This window comes from Podarcis tiliguerta, assembly GCF_965153285.1.
Source record: "Podarcis tiliguerta genome assembly, chromosome: 3".
In the NCBI taxonomy this organism is placed as follows: domain Eukaryota; kingdom Metazoa; phylum Chordata; class Lepidosauria; order Squamata; family Lacertidae; genus Podarcis; species Podarcis tiliguerta.
In genome coordinates this window covers 19,092,995-19,115,690 of record NC_139536.1, presented here as the reverse complement: position 1 = coordinate 19,115,690, position 22,696 = coordinate 19,092,995, and the positions used below count along the sequence as shown (strand labels likewise).

General features: G+C 46.1%; 1 protein-coding gene across 1 annotated transcript in view; it reads left to right on the top strand.

The window, feature by feature from the left end:
- TTC7A (tetratricopeptide repeat domain 7A) overlaps nt 1-22,696 on the top strand; it is a gene marked incomplete at its 5' end in the record, with an annotated part of 174,212 nt that overhangs the window by 49,753 nt on the left and 101,763 nt on the right. Inside the window, 2 exons of the mRNA XM_083433024.1 lie at nt 11,286-11,390; nt 19,822-19,939. Coding sequence (XP_083289150.1) covers nt 11,286-11,390; nt 19,822-19,939 — 223 coding nt within the window. The remainder of the gene's footprint in view (nt 1-11,285; nt 11,391-19,821; nt 19,940-22,696) is intronic.

Genomic DNA, 22,696 nt, shown 5'->3' with positions numbered 1-22,696 from the left:
GTTGGCCAGTGAGGGGAACAGGATGCTGGAAGCAATGGACCTGGGGTGTGATTCACCAGGGCTCTCCCTCTGTGTAGTTATTCTGGAGCAACTGACAGGGAGAACACAAGATCTGATCTTCTGTAAGAGGCTCTAATTCTGATTCTCTTTGGCTGTGTGCGAACGCAGGCCCACGGGCAAAGGAGACAGCCGTTCTGCCTCCCTTAATTGATGCTTGAGATATTTTCTGGGCACGGCAAGGAGCGAAGGGGAGGCTTTGCAAAGAGCTGCTCTGCTCTCGCCGATGCCTTGGTTACTCTGAGCCTTTGCGTGGGCGAGAGAATCAAACGGCTCCCAGCTGATGTTTGCTGTGCCGCTGTAAATTTTGGCAGAGCGTCGGGCAGGGAAAGTACAGCGAGGCTTCTCTGCAATCCGTTATCACCATTTTAGTTCGGCTTTCATCTCCTTCCCTTTTTCCCCTTTTAAAAAGGAAAAGGTCTGCGATGTGCAGAGGCAAGGTGCTCCCTTGCTGTTTAATAAACTGTGTGCCAAGCGCATTGGTATTCAGAGATGGTTGTTAACCTGGGTGACTGTTTCACATTTTAAGTGGCTCTCATGCCAGTCTGGTGTCGTGATATAGAGCACTAGGCCCAGCGCTGGGTTTATGTCCCCAACTCAGGTGAGAAGCCCGTGGGACGTTCACTGTGACACACGTGTTGCTTTTCATGTGACTGCCATGTTTGCATGTAAAGTGGGGAAGGGCTAGGATTGACACCTGTCCCTAGGAAAACAGGATCTTCCTGTTATTGAGCAAAAGTGTCCCCTGTCCAGTTTTGGCCCCAAATGGTAGTTGTGTCGCTGTTGGTGTGGCTGAGGAAGAGCCTGGCCTGGCACAAGTGACAATAGAAAAAAGGGAGAAGGAGCGAACTCTCCTTTCCTTCCACTGCTCTCTCCTTCATTCCATCTCGCTGGTGGTCCCCCTCAGCTGCCACCTGCCAGTCTAGCATGCTGCGGGGCTGCCACTGCTTGGCGTCCTCTGCCGCCCTGACCAGACGTCTCCATCTGCCTCCTCCTTGTCCACAATAAACACGCCAGGGGGGCGTTGGTCAAGTAGCAAGCAGGGTCAGCCAACCTTGCAGGCCTTTGGATCACAACATATGTCGTCGACTTTCTGTAGAAGGTCTGGAGAGCATATGAGGCTTTCTGTCCCTCTTGGGCTAACGTCCCCTGACCTTAACAGGGTATTCCTCTGTTTCGACCCCTCTCCTGCCTTGTGTGTGGCCTGCCCTGGCCAAGCAGGCGCTGGGGAATGTGATGTCCCTGTTGTGGAGGGGATAATCCCTCAGAAGAATTTGCCTCTGGGTGTTCTGGAGTCTCTGGCACAAGGAGGAGGAGGAGGAGGAGGAGGAGGAGGAGGAAGAAGAAGAAGAAGAAGAAGAAGAAGAAGAAGAAGAAGAAGAAGAAGAAGAGTAGTAGTAGTAGTAGTAGTAGTAGTTTGGATTTGATATCCCGCTTTATCACTACCCTAAGGAGTCTCAAAGTGGCTAACATTCTCCTTTCCCTTCCTCCCCCACAACAAACACTCTGTGAGATGAGTGAGGCTGAGAGACTTCAAAGAAGTGTGACTGGCCCAAGGTCACCCAGCAGCTACATGTGGAGGAGCAGGGAAGCGAACCCGGTTCACCAGATTACGAGTCCACCGCTCTTAACCACTACACCACAGTGAAACTCCTGGCTGACACGTGCCTTCCTGTCCTAGCCACTACTCCATGTCATGATAGGTCCTGGACTGCCTTGTGTCTTGCCTCACTTCAGCCTGTTGTTCCAGCTACTTGTTTCTGTTTCTGTTTTGGAGAAAGGGGCAGTACTGGTGCCTGGAGCAAGAAACTGATGGACGTCGTGCGTGGGAGAGGATAAGGATCAGTGCCCCTGTTTTAAATTCAAGACGCTGCAAGATAGCTCAGTTGGTAGAGCATGAGACTCTTAATTTTGGAGTCATGGGTTTTGAGCTCCATGTTGGGCAAAAGATTCCTGTGTTGTGGGGGGTTGGACTTGATGACCCTTGGTGTCCCTTCCAACTCTACAACTCTATGAGTCTACAAATGTGAATGAGGCTCCAGCACTCAAACTGGCAAATACAATACTCTGGGCGGGGATTGTACCCATCAATTTTCATGATGTCAGAGAGTGTTTTGGCAAGTTGTAGAAGTGGGGTGATTCCTACACCACCCTTTACAACTCCAGCCCCCCAGGAATCACGCTGGGCTCCAATGACAAGGATCCTGAGATCACGTTAAGGGTAGCCAAATTCTGTTTGATTGCCATAAAACTTAGGGAACAAGCTGTGCTATCATGATTAAGGCCTTAGGTGATAATTTTAGGTTATATGTTAGTGACTAAGTTTTAATTTATATATTATATATATATATATATATATATATATACATATATATATAAATATTATATATTTTTTAACTGTTGCTATATCTGTATTGTCCCGGTTATACCTAACTGCAAATTCAAATGTATCCCTGTTGTGTTTTATGACTTCCTTGATATTGTATGTAGGCTAGAACTGGTCTGTGACCGAAATAATAAAATTCATTCAATGTGAATAAGGCCGAGGTCTGGATGATGGGACCCGTCAAGCCCCGCTTAGCCCTGTATCTTGGCCAAACGCTGCTGCGTTTTGTCATTCTATCGTTTTGTCATTCTATCGTCATTCTATTTTATCATGCTCCATGTGGGGAAAGGGCGATTTGTAAACGTAATGGAAAAACCAAACTTCTGTCACAGGTGCAGGTGAGGTGAGGGACAGAGAAAGGAATAAACACACTTCTGTGAGCTCTTTGGGACAAAAGGAGGGCAATGTCATGCCCGCCAAAATTTGTCAGATGAAAATAGTGAAAACCTATTTCATACCCAAGGGATGCAGGTGGCGCTGTGGGTTAAACCACAGAGCCTAGGACTTGCCGATCAGAAGGTTGGCGGTTCGAATCCCCGCAATGGGGTGAGCTCCCATTGCTCAGTCCCTGCTCCTGCCAACCTAGCAATTCGAAAGCACGAAGGGCAAGTACATAAATAGGTACCACTCCAGTGGGAAGGTAAACAATGTTTCCGTGCGCTGCTCTGGTTCACCAGAAGCAGCTTAGTCATGCTGGCCACATGACCCGGAAGCTGTAAGCTGGCTCCCTCGGCCAGTAAAGCGAGATGAGCGCCGCAACCCCAGAGTCGGCCACAGCTGCACCTAATGGTCAGGGGTCCCTTTCCCTTTACCTATTCCATACCCTCCAACATTTCTCAGATGGAAATACAAATAGACATTGTGTCCAATATGCAAATGCTCCAAAAGTCAGCCCTGACCACAACCCCACTCTCCCAAAGACCAGTTTCAAAGTTGGACCTGGCAGCTTGCAAGGGTGGCAAAAAGCCTTTTAGAAAGTTAGGGGCAACTGTATAAATATATCCGGTGTATAAAATTCTGCAGCGGCAAAGGGATGCTTCTTCTGGCTGCTTTCCTTTCAAAAGCTTAGCCCTGTTGCTAAGTAACGCACTTTAAAAAAGAAAGAAGGCAGCAGCCGAACATTTGTCTTTCCTTGCAGCCGGGAGCCTTGGGAGATGCAGGGGCCTTCGCCGGCTCCTTAAATAGCACAAGCAAGGAAAGGAAGTTAAAAAGATTGTAGCGGTTCAAGATTTCGTTACAAAGGTCAGCCAGCTAGAGGACACTTGGTGGGTCGATTTCTCTGCCGGGAGAGGAGGGGCGAGAGGGCGTGTAGTGGGGAGAGGGAGAGATTTGTGCCTCTAAGAGAGAGATTTGTGCCTCTAAGCACATGGAAATTTCCAAAGATTCCTGAAAATTCATCAAAACCAGAACGAGTCGGCTAAAGCTATATCGCCGCTGTGCTTGGATCGCAGCCAGCGGCTTGGACGGCGAATGTGGGATATTGGGTCGCTGTCATCAACTCTGGGGAGTGGGTTTACACTAGATTATATAATCTCTCTAATCCTAGGCAATTGCTTTAATGAAAAGGATTGGAAACAGACTGGCTGGCAGTCTCTCTCATCCTTGCAACACCAGCTCCCAGCTGCCACATGGGGCGACAAGTGTATAATACCAGCCGAATCTAGGCACCAAATTGCACCAGATGAAGAGAACTGGAATCTGAGACTGCAAGGAGCGGTGCATATATGACAACACGTTTATCATGTGTATTCACTCCATTTGGATTTGGAAGATAGCCCAGGGGAGACAGAGAAACCTGCATTTTGCAGTGGCCTCTGCAGTCCGAAGGCTATATTGTTTGCTCTGGGGGAAGCTTGCCCTGCTTTGAAAGACTAGCTCTGTTTGAAAGACAGCTTGCCTTCTGCTCAGTATGTATGCTTGTAAAAAAGAAGAAGAACGTTTTGAAATCAGTACTGTCCCGGTTGCTGCAATCCAATTTCTATACGGGTTCTTCTGGAAGCTGCTTAATTGTATGTTTTAAAACCAGTTTAGGTAATCCTTCCCATTATAGTGCTCATTTCTCTGTACAGTGGTACCTCTGGTTATGTACTTAATTCATCCTGGAGGTCTGTTCTTAACCTGAAGCACCACTTTAGCTAATGGGGTCTCCCGCTGCCGCCGCACCGCCGGAGCACAATTTCTGTTCTCATACTAAAGCAAAGTTCTTAACCCGAGGTACTATTTCTGGGTTAGCAGAGTCTGTAACCTGAAGCGTATGTAACCTGAAGCGTATGTAACCTGAGGTACCACTGTATGTGCCAAACTGACTTGAAATCAACTTTATGTTTGTACATGCTAGATATTGACCACATTTTCATTTTTTTTTCCATTGGTAGCTAAAATTTCCCCAAACATGTCAGGAAGGGAACACACCTCATCCTTCTGCCTTGTGGTTTTTGTTTTTCAGGGTGCAGTTTCCCCCCAGATAAAGCTTAGATGGTTCTTCTGTGACTCCATCTATTGTGTGTGTGTGGAATTACATTGGAATTAATTTATAGGAATTAAGTTATCATTAATCCCTGCAATGAAAGCCATCAATTTCTTAAATTCATTAATAATTTCACTTCTATTTATTCTGTGTCATTCATATCATAAATTCAATATCCCTGCTTGATCAAATTGGTTTATTTTCAGTCATTTTGTCATCCCTATATTACTTCAGTATGCTTCATTAGCAATTCAGTTAACTCTTTAAGCTAATACATTATTAATAGATCATTTTAAATATCAGGTTTTTTAATCAATGATGGAAGGGACCATCAAATCCGAACTACTGCTCAGTGAAGGACCTGCAATGCAGAATGCAACTCATACATCCCTGGCAGAACTCATATTCACCTCCTGCTTAAACAGCTCCAGCGAAGGAGAGCCAGCCGTCTCCAAAGGCAGTCTGTTCTGTTGTCGAAAAAGCTTCTATCATTAGGAAATGTCTCTTAATGCTTAGCTGAAATTTGCTTCCCTGCAATTTTCAGATATTAGTTCTCGTCCTGCCCTCCAAAGCCTTAAGAACAATGATTACTGACCTTGATGGTTTACAGAGTAACTAAGAGGCTTCTGAATATCATTCGCTGGGCAACAAGAGCAGGAGGAAACTGCTGCCCTCATGTCCGATTTGTGGACTTCCCAGAGGCTTCTGATTGGTCACTCTGAGAAAGAGGATGCTGGACCGGACAAGCCTTGGATCTGGTGATCCAGCAGGGGGCTTTCTTAAGACCCTTGTCAGAAGCATGAAAGAGGCAGCTCGCTGCACACTGTAGCTTGCCAAAATGTAGGCATTTTTTTCCCCTTTTTAAATGGATGTACAAGGAAGAACTTGGCTGTACTGTAATGGGTGTTGCAGTCCAGAACTGAGAAACTGAAGCCTGCTTCACGTTTGACTTGGGACGGCCACCCAATGCATTGATCAGAGACATCCAAATATGGAGTTTTGTATGCAGGCCTCGAACTTGTATTGAAATGCTTCCCCGGTTTAAAGTTGCATCACTAATAAGTCTAATTATTACTATCTTGCAGTGGATCTTGCAAACAATGCACTTTCCACCCACAGCCTGACTGAGGAATACTAACATTTTAATTATCTGATTATTTAGACCCTACACAGACGCTGCGGAATCCACTATTACTCTAATATGTGTGATCATTCATTCTCTCATTCTTGTGCACACTACACACATGTGTTACACAGGCACATGCACTGGTAAATACAACTGGAATTTGCTAAGCATAGAGATGCTCACGACTGCCGCTAAATATCTCCTCCCTCCCCCAATCTGAGGATGCAGACCCAGAGCTCCATATCATCTCTTATGGGATGTATAGTTTGTACTCAAGATCCACCTGTCTCTATATATTTCTCTGAAATCATATATATCATGAGGTTGGAAGGGATCTAGGTCATCTCAATATTCAGTGCTCAATACTCAATTCTCAGCACTCAGCTAAATCATCCCAGATGATCGCCCAGCCTCTGCTTAAGTATCGCCAGCAAAAGAGAATTCACAATCTCATGAGGCAGTCTGTTTCACTGTCTAACAGCTCCTACCCTTCTCCCATTGGATCTAGCCATGCCTTCTGGAGCAACGGCGAACAAGTCTGCTCCACCTTCTACATGGCAGCCCTTCAGATAAGGGGAGACCCCATAATTTCTACTTTTGCTAGCATTGCTTTTTTTTTTTTCCAATTCAAGGCTGGTTTAAGCGCATCAAGGCAAACTCCTGCACCACTATATTTTATCCTATATGTGGCTTGGCTTCTCTGATGTTTTGAAAGTTGGATTTAACAGGCACACTAAATTTCAACTCTAGCATGCGTACTAATAATAATAATAATAATTTTTATTTATACCCTGCCTTCCCCAGCCAAGGCCGGGCTCAGGGCGGCTAACAAGCAATAATAAAAACATGCATAAAGGCATATATAATTTTATTTGCATGCTGCCTTTCCGCACTTCAAACTATGCTCAAAGTGCCTTACAACATGAAAACAGTACATAATTAAAACCTAACAAAAATAGTGATAGACAATAAATAAAGCACAGCCAGACTGAACCATTTCCACACAAATTATATCAATAACAGCAACAACCCCCACCCAACAACTTCCTCTAAACAAAAACCCACCGTAGGGCATGTCATTTTAGGGGATGAATCTATTTTTTTGCAAATTTCTTCAGGGAGGGGTCCTAAAAATATGTTTTTGGGTGTGAGGAACTCAAGTCCACTATTATTTTTGCGACTGGACATTTAGCTTGGTAAGTCTTCATTTGATGACGAAGCACATAGACTGCTTTTGGAAACTAAAGAATTTCAATTTTACCTTCTGAAAATGTCAGGTAATGCTTGACAACAACAGCAGCAACAACAACAGCATAGTATAACTGCAAGTAAAAGGTAAAGGGACCCCTGACTCTGGGGTTGTGACACTCATCTCGCTTTATTGGCCGAGGGAGTCGGCGTACAGCTTCTGGGTCATGTGGCCAGCATGACTAAGCCGCTTCTGGCAAACCAGAGCAGTGCACAGAAACTCCGTTTACCTTCCCGCCGGAGCAGTACCTATTTATCTACTTGCACTTTGACGTGCTTTCGAACTGTTAGGTTGGCAGGAGCTGGGACCAAGCAACGGGAGCTCACCCCGTCACGGGGTTCGAACCACCGACCTTCTGATTGGCACGTCCTAGGCTCTGTGGTTTAACCCACAGCGCCACCCGCGTCCCTAAGTGCAAGTACTTGGCAATAATTTTTAATGATTTTTAATAATATTAATTTAACTGAAATATATTTTAAAATTCCCAAATCATGTTATAAAATTTTTAGCACCCCTCATAATAGCCCAGCCCAAGAGTCTGTTCAGCAGTCCCAGATTTTGCAGCTGGAGTCAGTCAGGGCCCTGCCCTTCCAGGCAAGATGGAACGGCCTGCAAGACAAGGAGCAGGTCTTCCAGGTGTCACACCCAAGATGATCTCTCATAGCATCGCAGTGAGGATGTTAGGGTGTCAATGGACACTATTTATCTTTAATAGACCTTTCGTTTTATTTGGCAGGTGTTATGAACTCATTAATGCTGAAAATGTCCAGTAATAAATTGCTGGCGTCCTGTGGGAAATGACGGGACGTTCTGACATTTAGTGGCAAAGCTCCAGGAACACTGAACATATCTTTAAGCATCATCACTTATCTCCTGCCTGTCTATCCATCCCAGTTCCCAAGGATTCCCTGGAAGAGGAACTGGCTGTTAAAGTACTCTGAGAATTGTAGCTTTCTGAGCAGAGCAGGGGTCTCCTAAAAACTCTCAGCACCCTTAACAAACCGCAGTTCCAAGGATTCTTTGGAAGGAAGCCATCGCTGTTTAATATTTTTTTTAATGAGATGATGCAGATGAGGCCTGGCTGTGTGAATGCATTTTGTCAAATTCCTTCCCCAGTATATAGGATCTTCCATCTCTGCTAGTGTGTGTGTACACGTAGACACACACAAACAACAACAACAACAACAACAACATAATAAATGTTTTGCTTGTTTGTGAACTATGTGAACATTTTTCCATGCCAGGGCCGTCTTAAGCATATGCAGCGCTGGGGTGCAAAGATCCACCCCAGGTTGTCCATAGTTGTCAACCTTTTTTTAGGAAAGGTTCCCCAGTTGTCACCCTTTATTTAGGGAGCCGACGCCATGCTTATCTCTGCACAGGAGAAGAAAAGAGGAAACATAAAGAGCCCAGCGCAACAAACCAGCCTGAGGTGTTGGTGTTGGCGACTGAGCGAAGCTGGGCACCTCATGGTGTAAGCAGCATGCACTGGGCGGGCCTCTCCATGGCCCTAAACCAATCCCAGGCACGCAGGAAGGCGGAGCTGGCCGGCCACCTCAGCGCCTCGCTGTCTCGCTTTCCCCCAAACTCGCAGCCCACAGCAGAAGAGCCCGCCGCGGCGCTCCAACCGATGGGCAGGCTCTTCCCCGGTCTCCAACTCTCGGGCCCCAGACTCTTGACCTGGTGCCCCTGAGAGCCTGGCGCCCGGGTGCCCTGCACCCCTGGCACCTATGGTTAAGACAGCCCTGTTCCATGGCATGCTGGCAGGTTTCTAACATTCAGTGGCGTAGCGTGGGTTGTCAGCACCCGGGGCAAGACAAGTAATTTGCGCCCCCTAACCCGTGGATTTGCACCCCCTAACCCATGGATTTGTGCCCCCTAACCCTAACCCCCAGATGTTGCGCCCAGTGCGGCCGGCCCCCCCTGCACCCCCACGCTACGCCACTGCTAACATTTGATGGGAAAGGTTGTCAGAATTTCCAGGGGGCTTGTTTTTCAAACACTTTGCTGAGCTCCATTTGGCAACAGGCCCTTTCCACCGTGTCGTCTTTTATTGCAACGTCCGCTATGTACTCTTTACTGTACTTCACTGTCGAGGGATTAAAGATTGCCTTGCTGATTAACTGTGCCGCTTTTCAATTACGAACCCATCATTTCATCAATGCTGGAAAAGTCAGGGCTGACAGACTCGCGGGCATAAATGAGAAGGGATTGATTCCGCCCGTCTCCCCTCCTCTCTCCTCTTTTAGTCCTGGAGAGAGAGAGACTTGTTGCACTGCTGGCTTGCCCGAGCTTGCCAGGGCCCTCTCGTGGGAATGTGTGCAAAGTGACTAGGGTTGCCAACTTTGGTTGGGCGAAATATGGGACAGGTCAGGCAAAATAAAGGACAGCGGTTGTTGGAGAGTCGGCAAGGAGGAGGAGACACTGCGGCTGCCAAGGGTCAGCCCTTTGGGACGTGCTGGGTCCGAGGGGCAGGCAGAGGGCAGGGCCTCCCTGGGCAGGAATAAAGAAAGGGGGAGCAGATTGGAGCACAAGGAGCCTTGATTTTTTAAAAAAATGCTTTGTGTGTCCGTGTCTAATCTTCCTTCTTTCTAAAATGTATTTATTGGTGTGTGTTTTCCTTTTTGTAAATCTATCAAAGAATTAAATAAAAGCAGGATTACGGGTTTTTTTCAGGATGGTGGAGGATATGTGTGTTGTGTCGTGTTGCATTGTTGTGGTGGAAATGCTCTTCTGGGGAGGAACACAAATGGGGGGGACGAGGAGGGTCAGTTGTATGAGTGTGTGAGAAATGTGCCTATTTTCATCTGAGGAATGTTGAGGAGTATGTGGCCAGTGTGACGAATCACTCGCTTTTATCTTCCCTGAATCTCCCACCATTCATGATGAGATCTCTACTTACCTTTTCCCCTATACCAAATCCATTTGTCGTTCCCCTCCCCCAATCCAATGGCCCCTATGCAGAATAGTACTTCCTTCTGTTTAATGCAGGCAGTATGTGGCCAGTACAGAAATTCAGAAATTGCGTATCATGCCTAAACTGTGCATAGGAGTGTTGGCAGCCTTGCAGTATGCTGAGCAAGAGAGAAGCACCTGAAATCTTGGCAGAAAAGAGCTTTCTGTATGCACCGGAAATGGATTCTGATTGCCGAGGGTGAGATAGAGACTGCTTAATATTAGGACAGTTTTCTGGGGTGAGTGGGGTGCTTGCTGGGGAGCAGTTTCCGTGCTCATTGGCAAGTAGAACACTCTCTTTATTTAAATATTTCTAAACCAAACTTTAATGTGAAAATGTCACAGGGCACTGGTGAAACTAAAGAGACAGTATTACAGTAAGGAAGAATTAAAAATGTCAAGCGCCTCATTGACAGCCGGTCAGTAAAGGATCTCAGGTCTGAAAGGCCTGTGTGAACAACACACTTCTTCCAAGATGCCTTGAAAAAGGCAGGGACATCTTTCGCCAAACTTCTATTGGCAAGGAGTTCCACGGGGCAGCAGCGCCTGCCATGTGAAAAGCCAACCCAAGCTCAGCGGCATAGGGAAATCACCAAAGTGCCCCATCAGAAGACCACTGCGGAGCATAAGGAAATCAGAGTTTGGGTGGCCATCTGCCAGCGATCTTTTAGCTGTGATTTGTGCACGGGGTTGGTCTAGATGACCCTTCCAACTCTACGAACCCATTTCATTGTTAGGGTGCAGCTGTGTGGAGCGAGTGAAATGGAGACATAAGAGGCTCCTTGGGGTGGGAGCATGAGCAGAAGCAAAGCACCTTCCCCTTGCTTCTCAGTAACTGCAACCTATCAGTGGCCCCGATCCGTGGAGGGGGGCAGGTTTATCAGCCACAGGATGCAGTTTCCAGGGAACCCCGATTCTCCTCTTTCAGGTGTCTTAACTCTGCGGAGTCAGCACTAAGTATTGAAGAGGTGACGTTTGCTTGTACTTGGGAGCTGCATTGCCTAACCAAACGCCTCTCCCCTTCTTTCTTCCTCCTCCTGCCCAGTCCGCCCACGCCGTCTCGGTGCTCAAAGAATGCGCGAAGCTGCGTCCTGAGGACCCCACCGTCCCGCTCTTGGCCGCCAAGGTCTGCATCGGGCCTCTGCACTGGGTAAGCAAGCTGGCGCAGTGCTTGTTACATAATGCATTAGGTGCCGCATTGACAGCAGCGGCGTTTGAGTGCGGCTCAAAGAGAGGAGGAGACAAGAGGCGGGGGGGGGGGGGAGTGAGCCTGAACAGCTGCAAAATTACAGCTCTGCACTGAAAAGCGGTGCGAGGGTCCCCTCAGTGCTGTTGCCTGCTGCTTCAGCGTGGGGAACTGCCTGCTCTATCCAATTCCCCTCGAAACAGAATACGAAGGCTTGGTTGTTGTTTTCCTCCTGTGCAGCCAGTCCAGTATGCATGCTGCTTCTTTTTTTGACGGGGAGGGGGATAAGCCCCCCCCCCCCGCTACAGTCAGACATTGCACCCCTTAGGTAGGCTCAGGATTGCTGCCTGAATGTACCTAGGAGCTCATCCGCTTGGTTTTCTCCAGCTGGCAGCTGGTTCGCTTTCTCTTGCTCCCAGTGTCACAACAGCAGGGTCTCTGTGTGTGTGTGTTCAAAATGTCACCCTTGTTAAGATGTACCCTCCAGTCACCGCAATAGGGGTGGCTGGGAGGAGCCGCGGCTCGGGAAAACGTTGATAATCTTCGGCAGCAGAAGCATCTGCCGGTTGTTTAGCTGCTCGGGTTTTAATAAATTCTCAGCCTGCCGTTTACGCCAGTGTCATCTCCACCAGGTGGCCCTGCAGTCAGCGGCGGATGATGATCATTGGAAATATCAAGTAAAATAAGAAGTGGCAGGCTGCAGGGAAGGGAAATAGACGGTTGCCAAGAGCTCGGGGGCTGATTAATTGCCTTGCTTTTAATTGATTTGACTGAATAATTAACGGGTTGAAATAAATATTACAGGATCACAATGCGGGTGATAAAACGCCTCATGCAGGCCTCGCTTTTTCTCGACTGTCACAGTCAAATAAATACTTCCAGGGAGAAGTATTATTGTTAATATTTTATGGTGTTGAAGTGCATTGTGCTCCTTTGCGAGGGGGCAGCGCCTTGCTACATTTTAATATTGCACTAAGTAAGTTCTTCAGGTAGTTGCACTGACAATTCGATTAATGGATGCAGTCTTAAGGAACTTAAGGATGCTCGTGTGTACAGTAGAATAAAGTTTTCGTTCTTGAGGTTCAAATATTGTGTATGTTTCCCTGGGGTTATTGAACACAGGAGACATTGCTCCCAGGTAAACCTGCATAGGATTGAACTGTTAACATGGAGAAAATTCTGGAATCATTTTGCTATTATAGTTCTTGGCTGGGGGTTCTTTTATTTTTGGGGGGCTGTTTCTTCTCTTCGTGGTGTTCCGCAAAGCATTTACATGGTTATTTTTATAGAATAATTTCAAAGCCTTCTTTTCCACCCAAAATTGGGCCAGCATTGGATATAAGATGGCAAAACACCAAAAAGGGCAAGAATGCAGTAACTAAACAGCAGCAGCGATATACAGTGGTGCCCCGCAAGACGAATGCCTCGCAAGACGGAAAACCCGCTAGATGAAAGGGTTTTCCGTTTTGGAGGTGCTTCGCAAAACGAATTTGCTATGGGCTTGCTTCGCAAGAAGAAAATGTCTTGCGATTCCTGGGGGTTTTTTTCCGCTCCTCACCCCCTTTTTCTAAGGCACTAAGCTGCTAATAGCCTTTTAGCAGCTAATCCGCTAATCCCTTAAGCCTTTAATAGCCGCTAAACCGCTAATAGCGCTAATCCGCTAATGGGCTTGCTTCGCAAGATGAAAAAACCGCTAGACGAAGAGACTCACGGAACGGATTCTTTTCGTCTTGCGAGGCACCACTGTATGTGTAAATAATCAGTGAGCATCTCTGTAAAAAGCAGGCTCAAATAAAACTGTTTTCAGTTGCCTTCTGAAGGTGCTCAAAGAGGCAGCTGGTTCAGCTTCCCCCGCAATGAGTTCCAGTGTCTCGATGCTGCCATTGAAAAGGTCTAGTTGCAAGTTCCAGGCCTCAGTGCAATGGATGCATGCACCTGCGTCTTCAAAAAGCAGCATGCAGGAATAGACTTTGCTTAATGAGACACCTGTTATAGCAGATGACACCCACACACCCTCCAGTTTTCCTTGGTTTATAGCCTCACCCACTTTGCTTTTTAAACATAAGAGAGTTTGGGGTACAATTTCAGTGCAGATGTCACGGACGAGCTGGATGCAGAGGAGTGGTGGGAGGCACCAGCTGCAGAACCCCCCAGGAGAAGATGGCTCAGAGCCGGGGGATTGTTGGTGGGATGACCATGAGTGGTCAGAAGGAGAAGACTGGGAGGAGGAGATGTCAGAAGCTGGAGGGGCAACAGGGTTTAGTGAGCAGGAAGAGTCTGTGGCAGAGAGAAGTCCACAATCGGAGGCAGAAGCAGAGGCTGAAGAGGATGGGGAGGGCCAAGAGGCTACTGGAGAATCCAGGGGGTCTCCCCCTCCTGCTGCAACCAGCTCCCCTTCCCTCTGGTCTCTGAGAAATGAAAAGAGCAGAATAGAGATTGGTTGTGCGCAGACACAGTTTGAGACTTTTGAGTGGGGAAAACCCTGGAGAGGAAGAGCTTTAGGGACAGGTGGGAAGGCAGGGACCTCCAGTCCTCACAACTGTGTCATTGGGGCAAGACCTACTGGCAAGGGTTGCTGAGACCACTAGGCCTGAACTGCATTTACTTGAATGATGAGTTGGTTTCACTGGCTTCGGTGAGTTGTTGTTGTTGTTTAGTCGTTTAGTCGTGTCCGACTCTTTGTGACCCCATGGACCAGAGCATGCCAGGCACTCCTGTCTTCCACTGCCTCCCACAGTTTGGTCAGACTCATGTTTGTGGCTTCAAGAACACTGTCCAACCATCTCGTCCTCTGTTGTCCCCTTCTCCTTGTGCCCTCAATCTTTCCCAGCATCAGGGTCTTTTCCAGGGAGTCTTCTCTTCTCATGAGGTGGCCAAAGTATTGGAGCCTCAGCTTCATGATCTGTCCTTCCAGTGAGCACTCAGGGCTGATTTCCTTAAGAATGGATAGGTTTGATCTTTTTGCAGTCCATGGGACTCTCAAGAGTCTCCTCCAGCACCATAATTCAAAAGCATCAATTCTTCGGCGATCAGCCTTCTTTATGGTCCAGCTCTCACTTCCATACATCACTACTAGCTGCCACATTCTGGATTAGTTGTATTTTCTGAGTCACCTTCAAAGATAGCCCCATGTAGAGCACATTGCAGTAGTCCAAGTAGGAGATAACCAGAGCACGTATCACTCTGGCGAGACAGTGTACAGGCAGGTAGGGTTTCAGCCGGTGTACCAGATGGAGCTGGTGGACAGCTGCCTTGAATGCAGAATTAACCTGCACTTCCATGGACCTCTTCATTGGGTTTCATTGGAGCACCCCTTTATTCTGGAGCTCAGAGGTATGGCAGCATGGCATGTGCTTAGAGAAGGCTGCCCCTCGAGTCTCTCTGCACAAGTCATAGCTCTGGACTTGCTTGCTTTCTGCCAGGTGTTGCCCAAAAGTCTTATAAGCACTATAAGGCTTCTGTTCCAGCCTGGCTGGAGCCCTATAAGGGACTTGGCATGCTCTGTGACATTTAATTGCAGGTCCCAATGTAGCTGGCAATGGAACGTGAGAGACCAAACCCATCGGCTGGTAAAATGATGCAGGGCACAAGTTAGCAGAAACGGTTAAAACACCATGCACACCCTCGTAAATTCTACATGGTTTCCATCGTTTATCAGCAGCTCTGCCTCCTTCCATCAGCAAAGTATAATACTTCAGCCTTGGGAGGACTTCTTTCCTAAATACAATGATTGCAGTCATTATGCGCGTTCAAATTGCAGAGTAATAAAATTAGAATGAGATCACCGTCAGTGGAAGTCCAGCAGGGTAATTTCTCCACTATTGGCAGCAGTGTGAATAGCTAGGTGTACCTAGGTACCTGGTTGCGGCCGTTTAATGGGAAATTAACAACTTCTCAGCTAGGAAATATCAAGGCCCTTCATTTTTCAGGAAGCTTTGTGAATGCGACTTATTCTGTGCATTTCCAGCAAGCTATAAATATGCTGTTAGTTTTGGAATAAATTTAGAAATGTAATTGGCAGTTAGCTACAGAAAGAGAGAGGAAGCCAGAACGCCGCGTATAAGCGAGAAGCCCAGTGTTCTTTCCCTGTCTAATGTTTATTCTTCGGTGTGGTGGTATAGCTGCTGGGCTTTGTTTATTGTGCTCAAGAAAGCTGTACTTAGAAATATCTTCTCCCCCCCCCTTTTTTTTAACTGCTTGGAATAAACATCATTTTAATAAATACAGCACGTTTGGAGAAGCACAGAGCACTTTCTCTCGCTAGTTAATCAAGCTGCCATTTAATTTACTTTCCTGCCCTTGTGCTCGGAATCTCAGAATGCTTAAGAAGCAGAAATGAATATTAATTGGGAGCAGCAAAGAGATCCAGAAATCCCAATGCGCCAGGGGGGTACAGTTAGTAAAATACTCTGTACCTCAGCGGCGGGGCACCTCAGGGCTGGTGGCATAGGAGTCAAATCCTAGGAGCCGAGGTCATATCAGGGGCCCTTAATAAAATATTTGAGGTGACCAGACCAACCCAAAGTTGATGGGCTTTGCCATTCAAATGGCGTCTTGGCCTCATCTCTTCCTTCTGAAACTTGAGCGTGGTAACAACCACCCGCTTTACAAGGTTGTTGTAATTGGGCATGTCTTTTTAGGGGGTGAACTTTTTTTTTCAAATTTCTTCAGTGAGGGGATCTAAAAAATATGTTTTTGGATGTGAGGAATTCAAGCCTTATTTTGTTATTGCAACTGGACAACAGTTAGCTTGGTAAGTCTACGTTTGATGAAAAAGTACACAGGCTGCTTTCGGAAAACCAACAAATTTTAATGTTACTGTCTGAAAATGTCAGGTAATGCTAAATAGCAATAGTAGTAGTAGTAGTAATAGTAGTAATAGTAGTAATAATAGTAGTAGTAGTAGTAATAGTAGTAGTAGTAGTAGTAGTAATAGTAGTAGTAGTAATAGTAGTAAGTGCTTTTTTTCTGGGAGTACTCAAGGGTACCGGCACCTTTTTTCTAGAAGAAAAGCCCTGATGATTATGCTATAACTGCAAGTACTTGACAATCATTTTTTAATGATTTCTATACAAGTTTACAGACATTTTACTTACCAAGCAAAACTGCATTATATTAATTTAACCAAAATATATTTTGAATTCCCAAGTCATGTTACAACTTTTTAGCACCCCCTATTTTCGGAATTTGAAAGTTGAACAATTCAAACGTGCCGTATGTTGTGTTAGGATTAAATGAATATGGTAATGTACCTAAAGTAGTTTGGACATGCTGTATAAGCACTGTATAAACACTTCCTTTTACTATTACTGTGTGGATGGGGATGTGCCTTTCAATGAGCATTTATATTCCACAGGAAACAATGCAGTACGCATAAATGTCATTCACACCTGGGAGTACGTTCAGATGCACATTTGGATGCAGATTCGATTTATGCCTGAGGTTCTTGATCCAGCAAGTGATAGGCATGCATACGCTGGCTTACAATGGGCAGGTCTCGTTAGCTGGATTGCAGCCAGAGAAAATAATTGATGGCAGCATGGAAATTGCCTCGGAAGTGTCAGTCGGATGCTTCAATAGCAAAAAAATCTCACAAAAACCCCAGCAGCTCCACGGAAAGGCTGTGAAATGTGCACCCTGTAATTCCCAAGGCCTTCACAGCAGGCCTTGCTCATTTAAATGGGACATTAAAAAAAATCTCACAGAGTTTTCTGTACAGTGGTACCTCGGGTTACATACGCTTCAGGTTACAGACTCCGCTAACCCAGAAATAGTACCTCTATTTAAGAACTTTGCTTCAGGATGAGAACAGAAATCGTGCTCCGGCGCCGCAGCAGCAGCAGGAGGCCCCATTAGCTAAAGTGGTGCTTCAGGTTAAGAACAGTTTCAGGTTAAGAATGGACCTCCGGAACGAATTAAGTACTTAACCCAAGGTACCACTGTATTGTAGTAAGATAAAACTTCATGGTATACAGTCATACCTCTTGTTACGTTTGCTTAAGGTTAAATCTTCTCAGGTTGCGTCCTGCGGCGACCCGGAAGTACCAGAAAGGGTTACTTCCGTGTTTTGCCGCTCGCGCATGCGCAGACGCTCAAAATGATGTCACACGCATGCGCAGAAGCAGTGAATCGTGACCCACACACGCGCAGACATGGGTTGCGTTCTGCTCATGTTGCGAACGGGGCTCCGGAACGGATCCCGTTCGCAACCAGAGGTACCACTGTATATCAGCTATATGCTTGGAGGTTGGAATGGCTGTTTTTTAATGATGGAATCAGGTTCATATAGAGCAGATAGAGATGCCACCAAGCCCAACTGGAAAACCTTCTGCATGCAAAGCAGTTGTTCTGCCACTGAGCTATGAACCTTCTTGCATAAGACTCCCTAAATCTTCTACCTCTATGCCTCCACAAGCACTTGCCTCGGTGCTGGGGTTTCATTTTAAACCCTTCCCCATTTTTTCTTCTCATTTATTTAGTTTTGAGCGACACCTCCTTCCTCTGAAAATCTAAATCTGCCTTGTCACCAGCCTGGTGCCCTCCATATGTTTAGGGCTGACAATGCCCATCGCCCCCGGTCAGCAGAGCCTGCTGAGAGGAGTTGTATTCCAGAACATCTTGAAGGCAGCAGGTTGGCAAAGGCTGATAGAAGTATTTCCCCCTCTGCTGCAAGGCAGGAGCACTGCTCTTGTCCCCAGCAATGCCAAGTTGTTCCTGATGAAAGCTCTTTTATACACACACACACACACACACACACACGGCACAAACACACAGAGTACGGATTTTATTGCATGAAGCCTTGGACTCCTGAGGAAGAAGAAAAAGGAAAACACAAAACAAGTTGTGCCAGCTGACTATCAGCTGGGCGGCAGCTTGCCAGGGCATAGCACCTGCTGTTCCTTCTCCCTTGTCATTGTGCCTGTGGGCATGGCTCAAATAGGCATTCCTAAACCTTCCGTCAAATGACATGGTTTGTGGGAAACTGCTTCCCCCTGTTTCGGTGAAAACAGCTTTCAGGAGTTAGGCTGCTGCTAACAAAACACACAGTTTCTATCAACGATGATGGCAGTGGAGAGCTCAGATTATTATATTTTGCAGCGGCTGAATGCAGTATGTTGGCAAATCTTGCTGAGTGTTATTTGTGCATACCTCCTACAGCTAAGGAGAGGATGACAACTTCTTCTCGCTCTCTCTGACAGCTAAGGAACCCTGAGAGGTTGCAGAACTTTTAATGTAGCCTGAGGCTTTGTGGTCACCCTGGAATTTTATTCCGGCTTAGTGTCCCAGAACCCGGACCCTTCCCACTCTACAGTTCTGTGATTCTACAAACTCTTCGTTCACAATCATAATGCAAAACAGACTCCGCAGAAGGGGATCTTTTTGGAAGGGTCAGGGTGGCAAGCGCATTTCTGGCAGGCCGAGTTATGTTTAACCTTTCTGGGACGAAGGAGGTGAGCAAACCGCTGAGTTATTGACAAGGCTGGGTATCAAGAATGCTTTCCCATCGGACCCTGAAATATTTGTGTCTAACCTGGTTTAGCTCCAAGTCAAACCATTAAAGAAAACTTGAGCCTCTAATCAAAGCCTCCGAGAAGGAGGATCTGTCCAATAGTGCTAAGCTATGCTGCTTGGCTCTTAACCCAGAGCTGACACTGTCGATTACTGCTGACAAGGCCTGCAGCCTATCCTGTGAGCTAATGAGGAATACACTTTGAGACTCTCAAGCATGTCCTTCGTCTCCCATCTGCAGCACCTCCTCTAACTTTAGAACATCCACCAACGGGCCCCGTGCAGGCCTTGTCCTTCCTGCTTGTAAGTTAACGCCGATGACAGGCTCAAATTTTTAAGCTAGGCATGCATGTGCCAGAGGTTTTTTCTTTCTTTTAATGGCTCTGCTCCTATGCCTTTAACTGCAGAAGAAACTTAGCAGGCGTGGAGATGCTACAGGTCTGCAGAATGTGGGCAGCACCCCACTGAACACAACTTGACGATACCAGCCATTGGGTTGTCCACCAGTTTAAGGTGGCTTTTACAAGGGAATAGACCAGCGTTTCCCAATCTTGGGTGTCCAGCTATTTTTGGACTACAACTCCCATCATCCCTAGCTAGCAGGGCCAGTAGTCAGAGATGATGGGACTTGTAGTCCAAAAACAGCTGGAGATCCAAGTCTGGGAAACCCTGGACTAGGCAGATTTATGGAGGGATAAGGCTGTCAGTGGCTGCAACTCATGATGGCTATATTACCTCCAGAATCAAAGGAACCGATTTTTGCATGTACTGTTCATTCCAAAGGGATGGTATTCTGTTTTGATTTCCCCCCCCTCCAAAGGAGTGTTCTACTTGCAAAGGGGCCCTTCCGGTAATGTCTGTCTCTCTTATTGGTTTACCCTTACAGCTGGAGGAAGGAGAGCGTTTTGCCAAGATGGTGATTGGCTTGGGAGAAGATGCCCGAGAGTTCTTAGCCAAGGGTTACCTGGCCTTGGGCCTGACGTACAGCCTGCAAGCAACTGATGGTAATGTGTTTGACTTGTCTAATGTGGTCCGCACAGCAATCTTTCTGAGATGCCAGTTTTAAGCGCCTGAAGCTTATGCATTTTAAGAAGAAGCGCATGCAGGAGTTGCCTTGCAGACCAAAGTCCACCTAGTCCACCATTCTGTTGCCAACAGCAGCCAGCAATTTATTCCACAAAATTTATATATTGCTTGATAGTAACAAAAATCTATCTATCATCTATCTATCTATCTATCTATCTATCTATCATCTATCTATCTATCTATCCATCCATCCATACATCCATCTATCTCTCATCTATCTATCTATCTATATCTATATCTATCTATCTATCTATCTATCATCTATCTATCTATCTATCTATCATCTATCTATCTATCATCTATATCATCTATCTATCTATCTATCTATCTATCTATCTATCATCTATCTATCTATCTATCTATCTATCTATCTATTTATCTATCTCCTAGGCAGGACCCCCCTACATACAAATGCAAGTATCTGCAGCCATAACATCATACATTTCTCAGTATAATGTCATAAGACAGTTAAACAGGATGCACCTGGAAGTTAACAAGCAATACGTGAAGTGGATGTTTCCACTCACCCTGTTGTTTGCAAGCGCCTGATTTTCCAGAGTACATTTCTCAATGCATGGAGGAGAGGTTCATGTGAGCTTTTCATGGGTAATAGCTGTTGATAAGCCTCTATGAGTTTGTAGAATCATAGAACTGGAAGGAGCTCGAGGCAGGAAATCCAGGGCTTGAGTATTCCCAACAGCCTGCCAGTCTCTGCTTGAAGATCTCCAAGTGTGGGAGAGAGCCCACCACCCCACTCTTTTAACTAATTGCTTCCCTTGTTAGACTGCTCTTCCCATCCACTGGTTCCTCCTTAGTTTAAGCCAAAGTGTACCCTTCTATAGCTTAAGCCCATGCAGCCTTTCCTGTTTTCCTGTTTTCCTACCTGCATCCTTCTTGAGGGACAGTGTCCAGTATTCCGTACTCCAGATGAGGCCTGACTAGTGCAGAATAAAGTAGAACTACTGCCTCCCATGACCTGGAAACTATGGTTTGACATCTAGAGATGATGCAGTAAGAGCTGAAACTTGATGAATGACCAGCCTCACAAAAAGGGACAGGGATTTACCTGACAGGGGATCCAGAAAATGTGGCGTGTCTCTGGGAAATAGGGATGGTTGCAGTGTCTGCTGTAAGGGAATGGCCATCATTTCCTTGCTGGACTTCTTTTCCATAACCTTTGTGACCCTCCTCTGAACCTCTTCTGATATGTCTAATCCTTTTGAAAAAAGAAGAAGAAGAAGAAGAAGAAAGCCACATCTTGTGATAACCGAAGCTGAAAAACATGTTGGAGCAGCTGTTTAAAATGCAGCCGATCATGGAGAATAATCAGACTTCTCATCCACAAGGTTCAGCTAACCACCCACTTGAGAGAAATCAAGGACTTTATATGCCCGAGATGGAAAAAACAAGCATGTTTCTGGCTGATAAAAAAGAGAATTTACTGTTGCAAGCCCAGAGAACCTGCTTTATGATGAACAACACTTTTTGGGCTTCTTTTTCTTTGGTAATTACTCTTAGCTGACTAAGATTGTCTTCCATGAACAGATTAAGATTGTCTTAACAGTGAGTCCATAAGTGATGAGGATTCAAATTCTGGATCCACACGTCCTTCCACAGTGGAGACACAGTGGAGTTAATCATGGTTTGCCAAGCGTGCCTTCCTCTTAGCTTGTTTCTCCCTTTTGTCCTGAGTTTGAGCGTCTTCAAAGCCCATGACGCCTTTGGTAAAGGCTGTTCTCCAACTGGAGCACTTGCAGGCCATTGTTTCCCAGTTGTCGGTGTTTATACTACATTTTAAAAGATTTGCCTTGAGAGGAGTCTTGAAAGCTCTTTAGTTGACCACCAGCATTACGCTTTCCATTTTTAAGTTGGGCATATCTTACTTGAGTCTAGCTGATATTAGTTACTGTATCTGATATATGAGCAGAAATTTCCTTCTGGGTATGTCATCAGGCATTGGGACTTATTCTTGGAAGATAAACGAGTGTCGTTTTTTCTGCCATTTGTGGAGTTGGGTTGGTGGAATCCAGATTGGAATTCTTAATCATTGGTGTGTGACTCCAGCCCATGTGAATAAATCAGTACAAGGGGAATGGATAACTGATGGAGATGTATGCAAGTCAGTGCTAATTTTAGCACATTTGATGGTTCTGTTCTAAAATCTCTCTGTTTTGCAGGGTAAATTGGTTATAACCATTGGTTTAATTATTGGCTATTCAGTCCCTCTGAACCCTTTCATTATAGAATTAGGGTATTTAGAAAGAACCGTGTACAGGAAACATCATGAGCTGGTCCGGAAATTACTGCTAGCAGCTAAATTTCTTCCTTGCCAGTAACTGGCAGAATTGGCCCATCTTTTTCTTATCTGTTTGACATAAGAACGACAAATTTCACCCCTTTCCTCACTAGTGGCTTCACCTCCAAGCTTCTACATCTTCAGACCGCCTGCAGAAGTCTACCCATTCATTCCCTGTTGTCTTAAGGGATACAAGTTCCTCAAGTCCCTTCTTTCAGTTTTATTTTTTGCTGTGGTGCAAAGTATTCCATTAAAGCCTTGGAGCCTCCTGGGATAGCGTCCTCAGGAAAGCAGAGGGCAGGAGAAGGTGCCGCCCGGCCAACATCTGTCATTGCTAATTTATGCTCTGGTCAGGAGCCAAAGTCTATCCCAGAAGAGT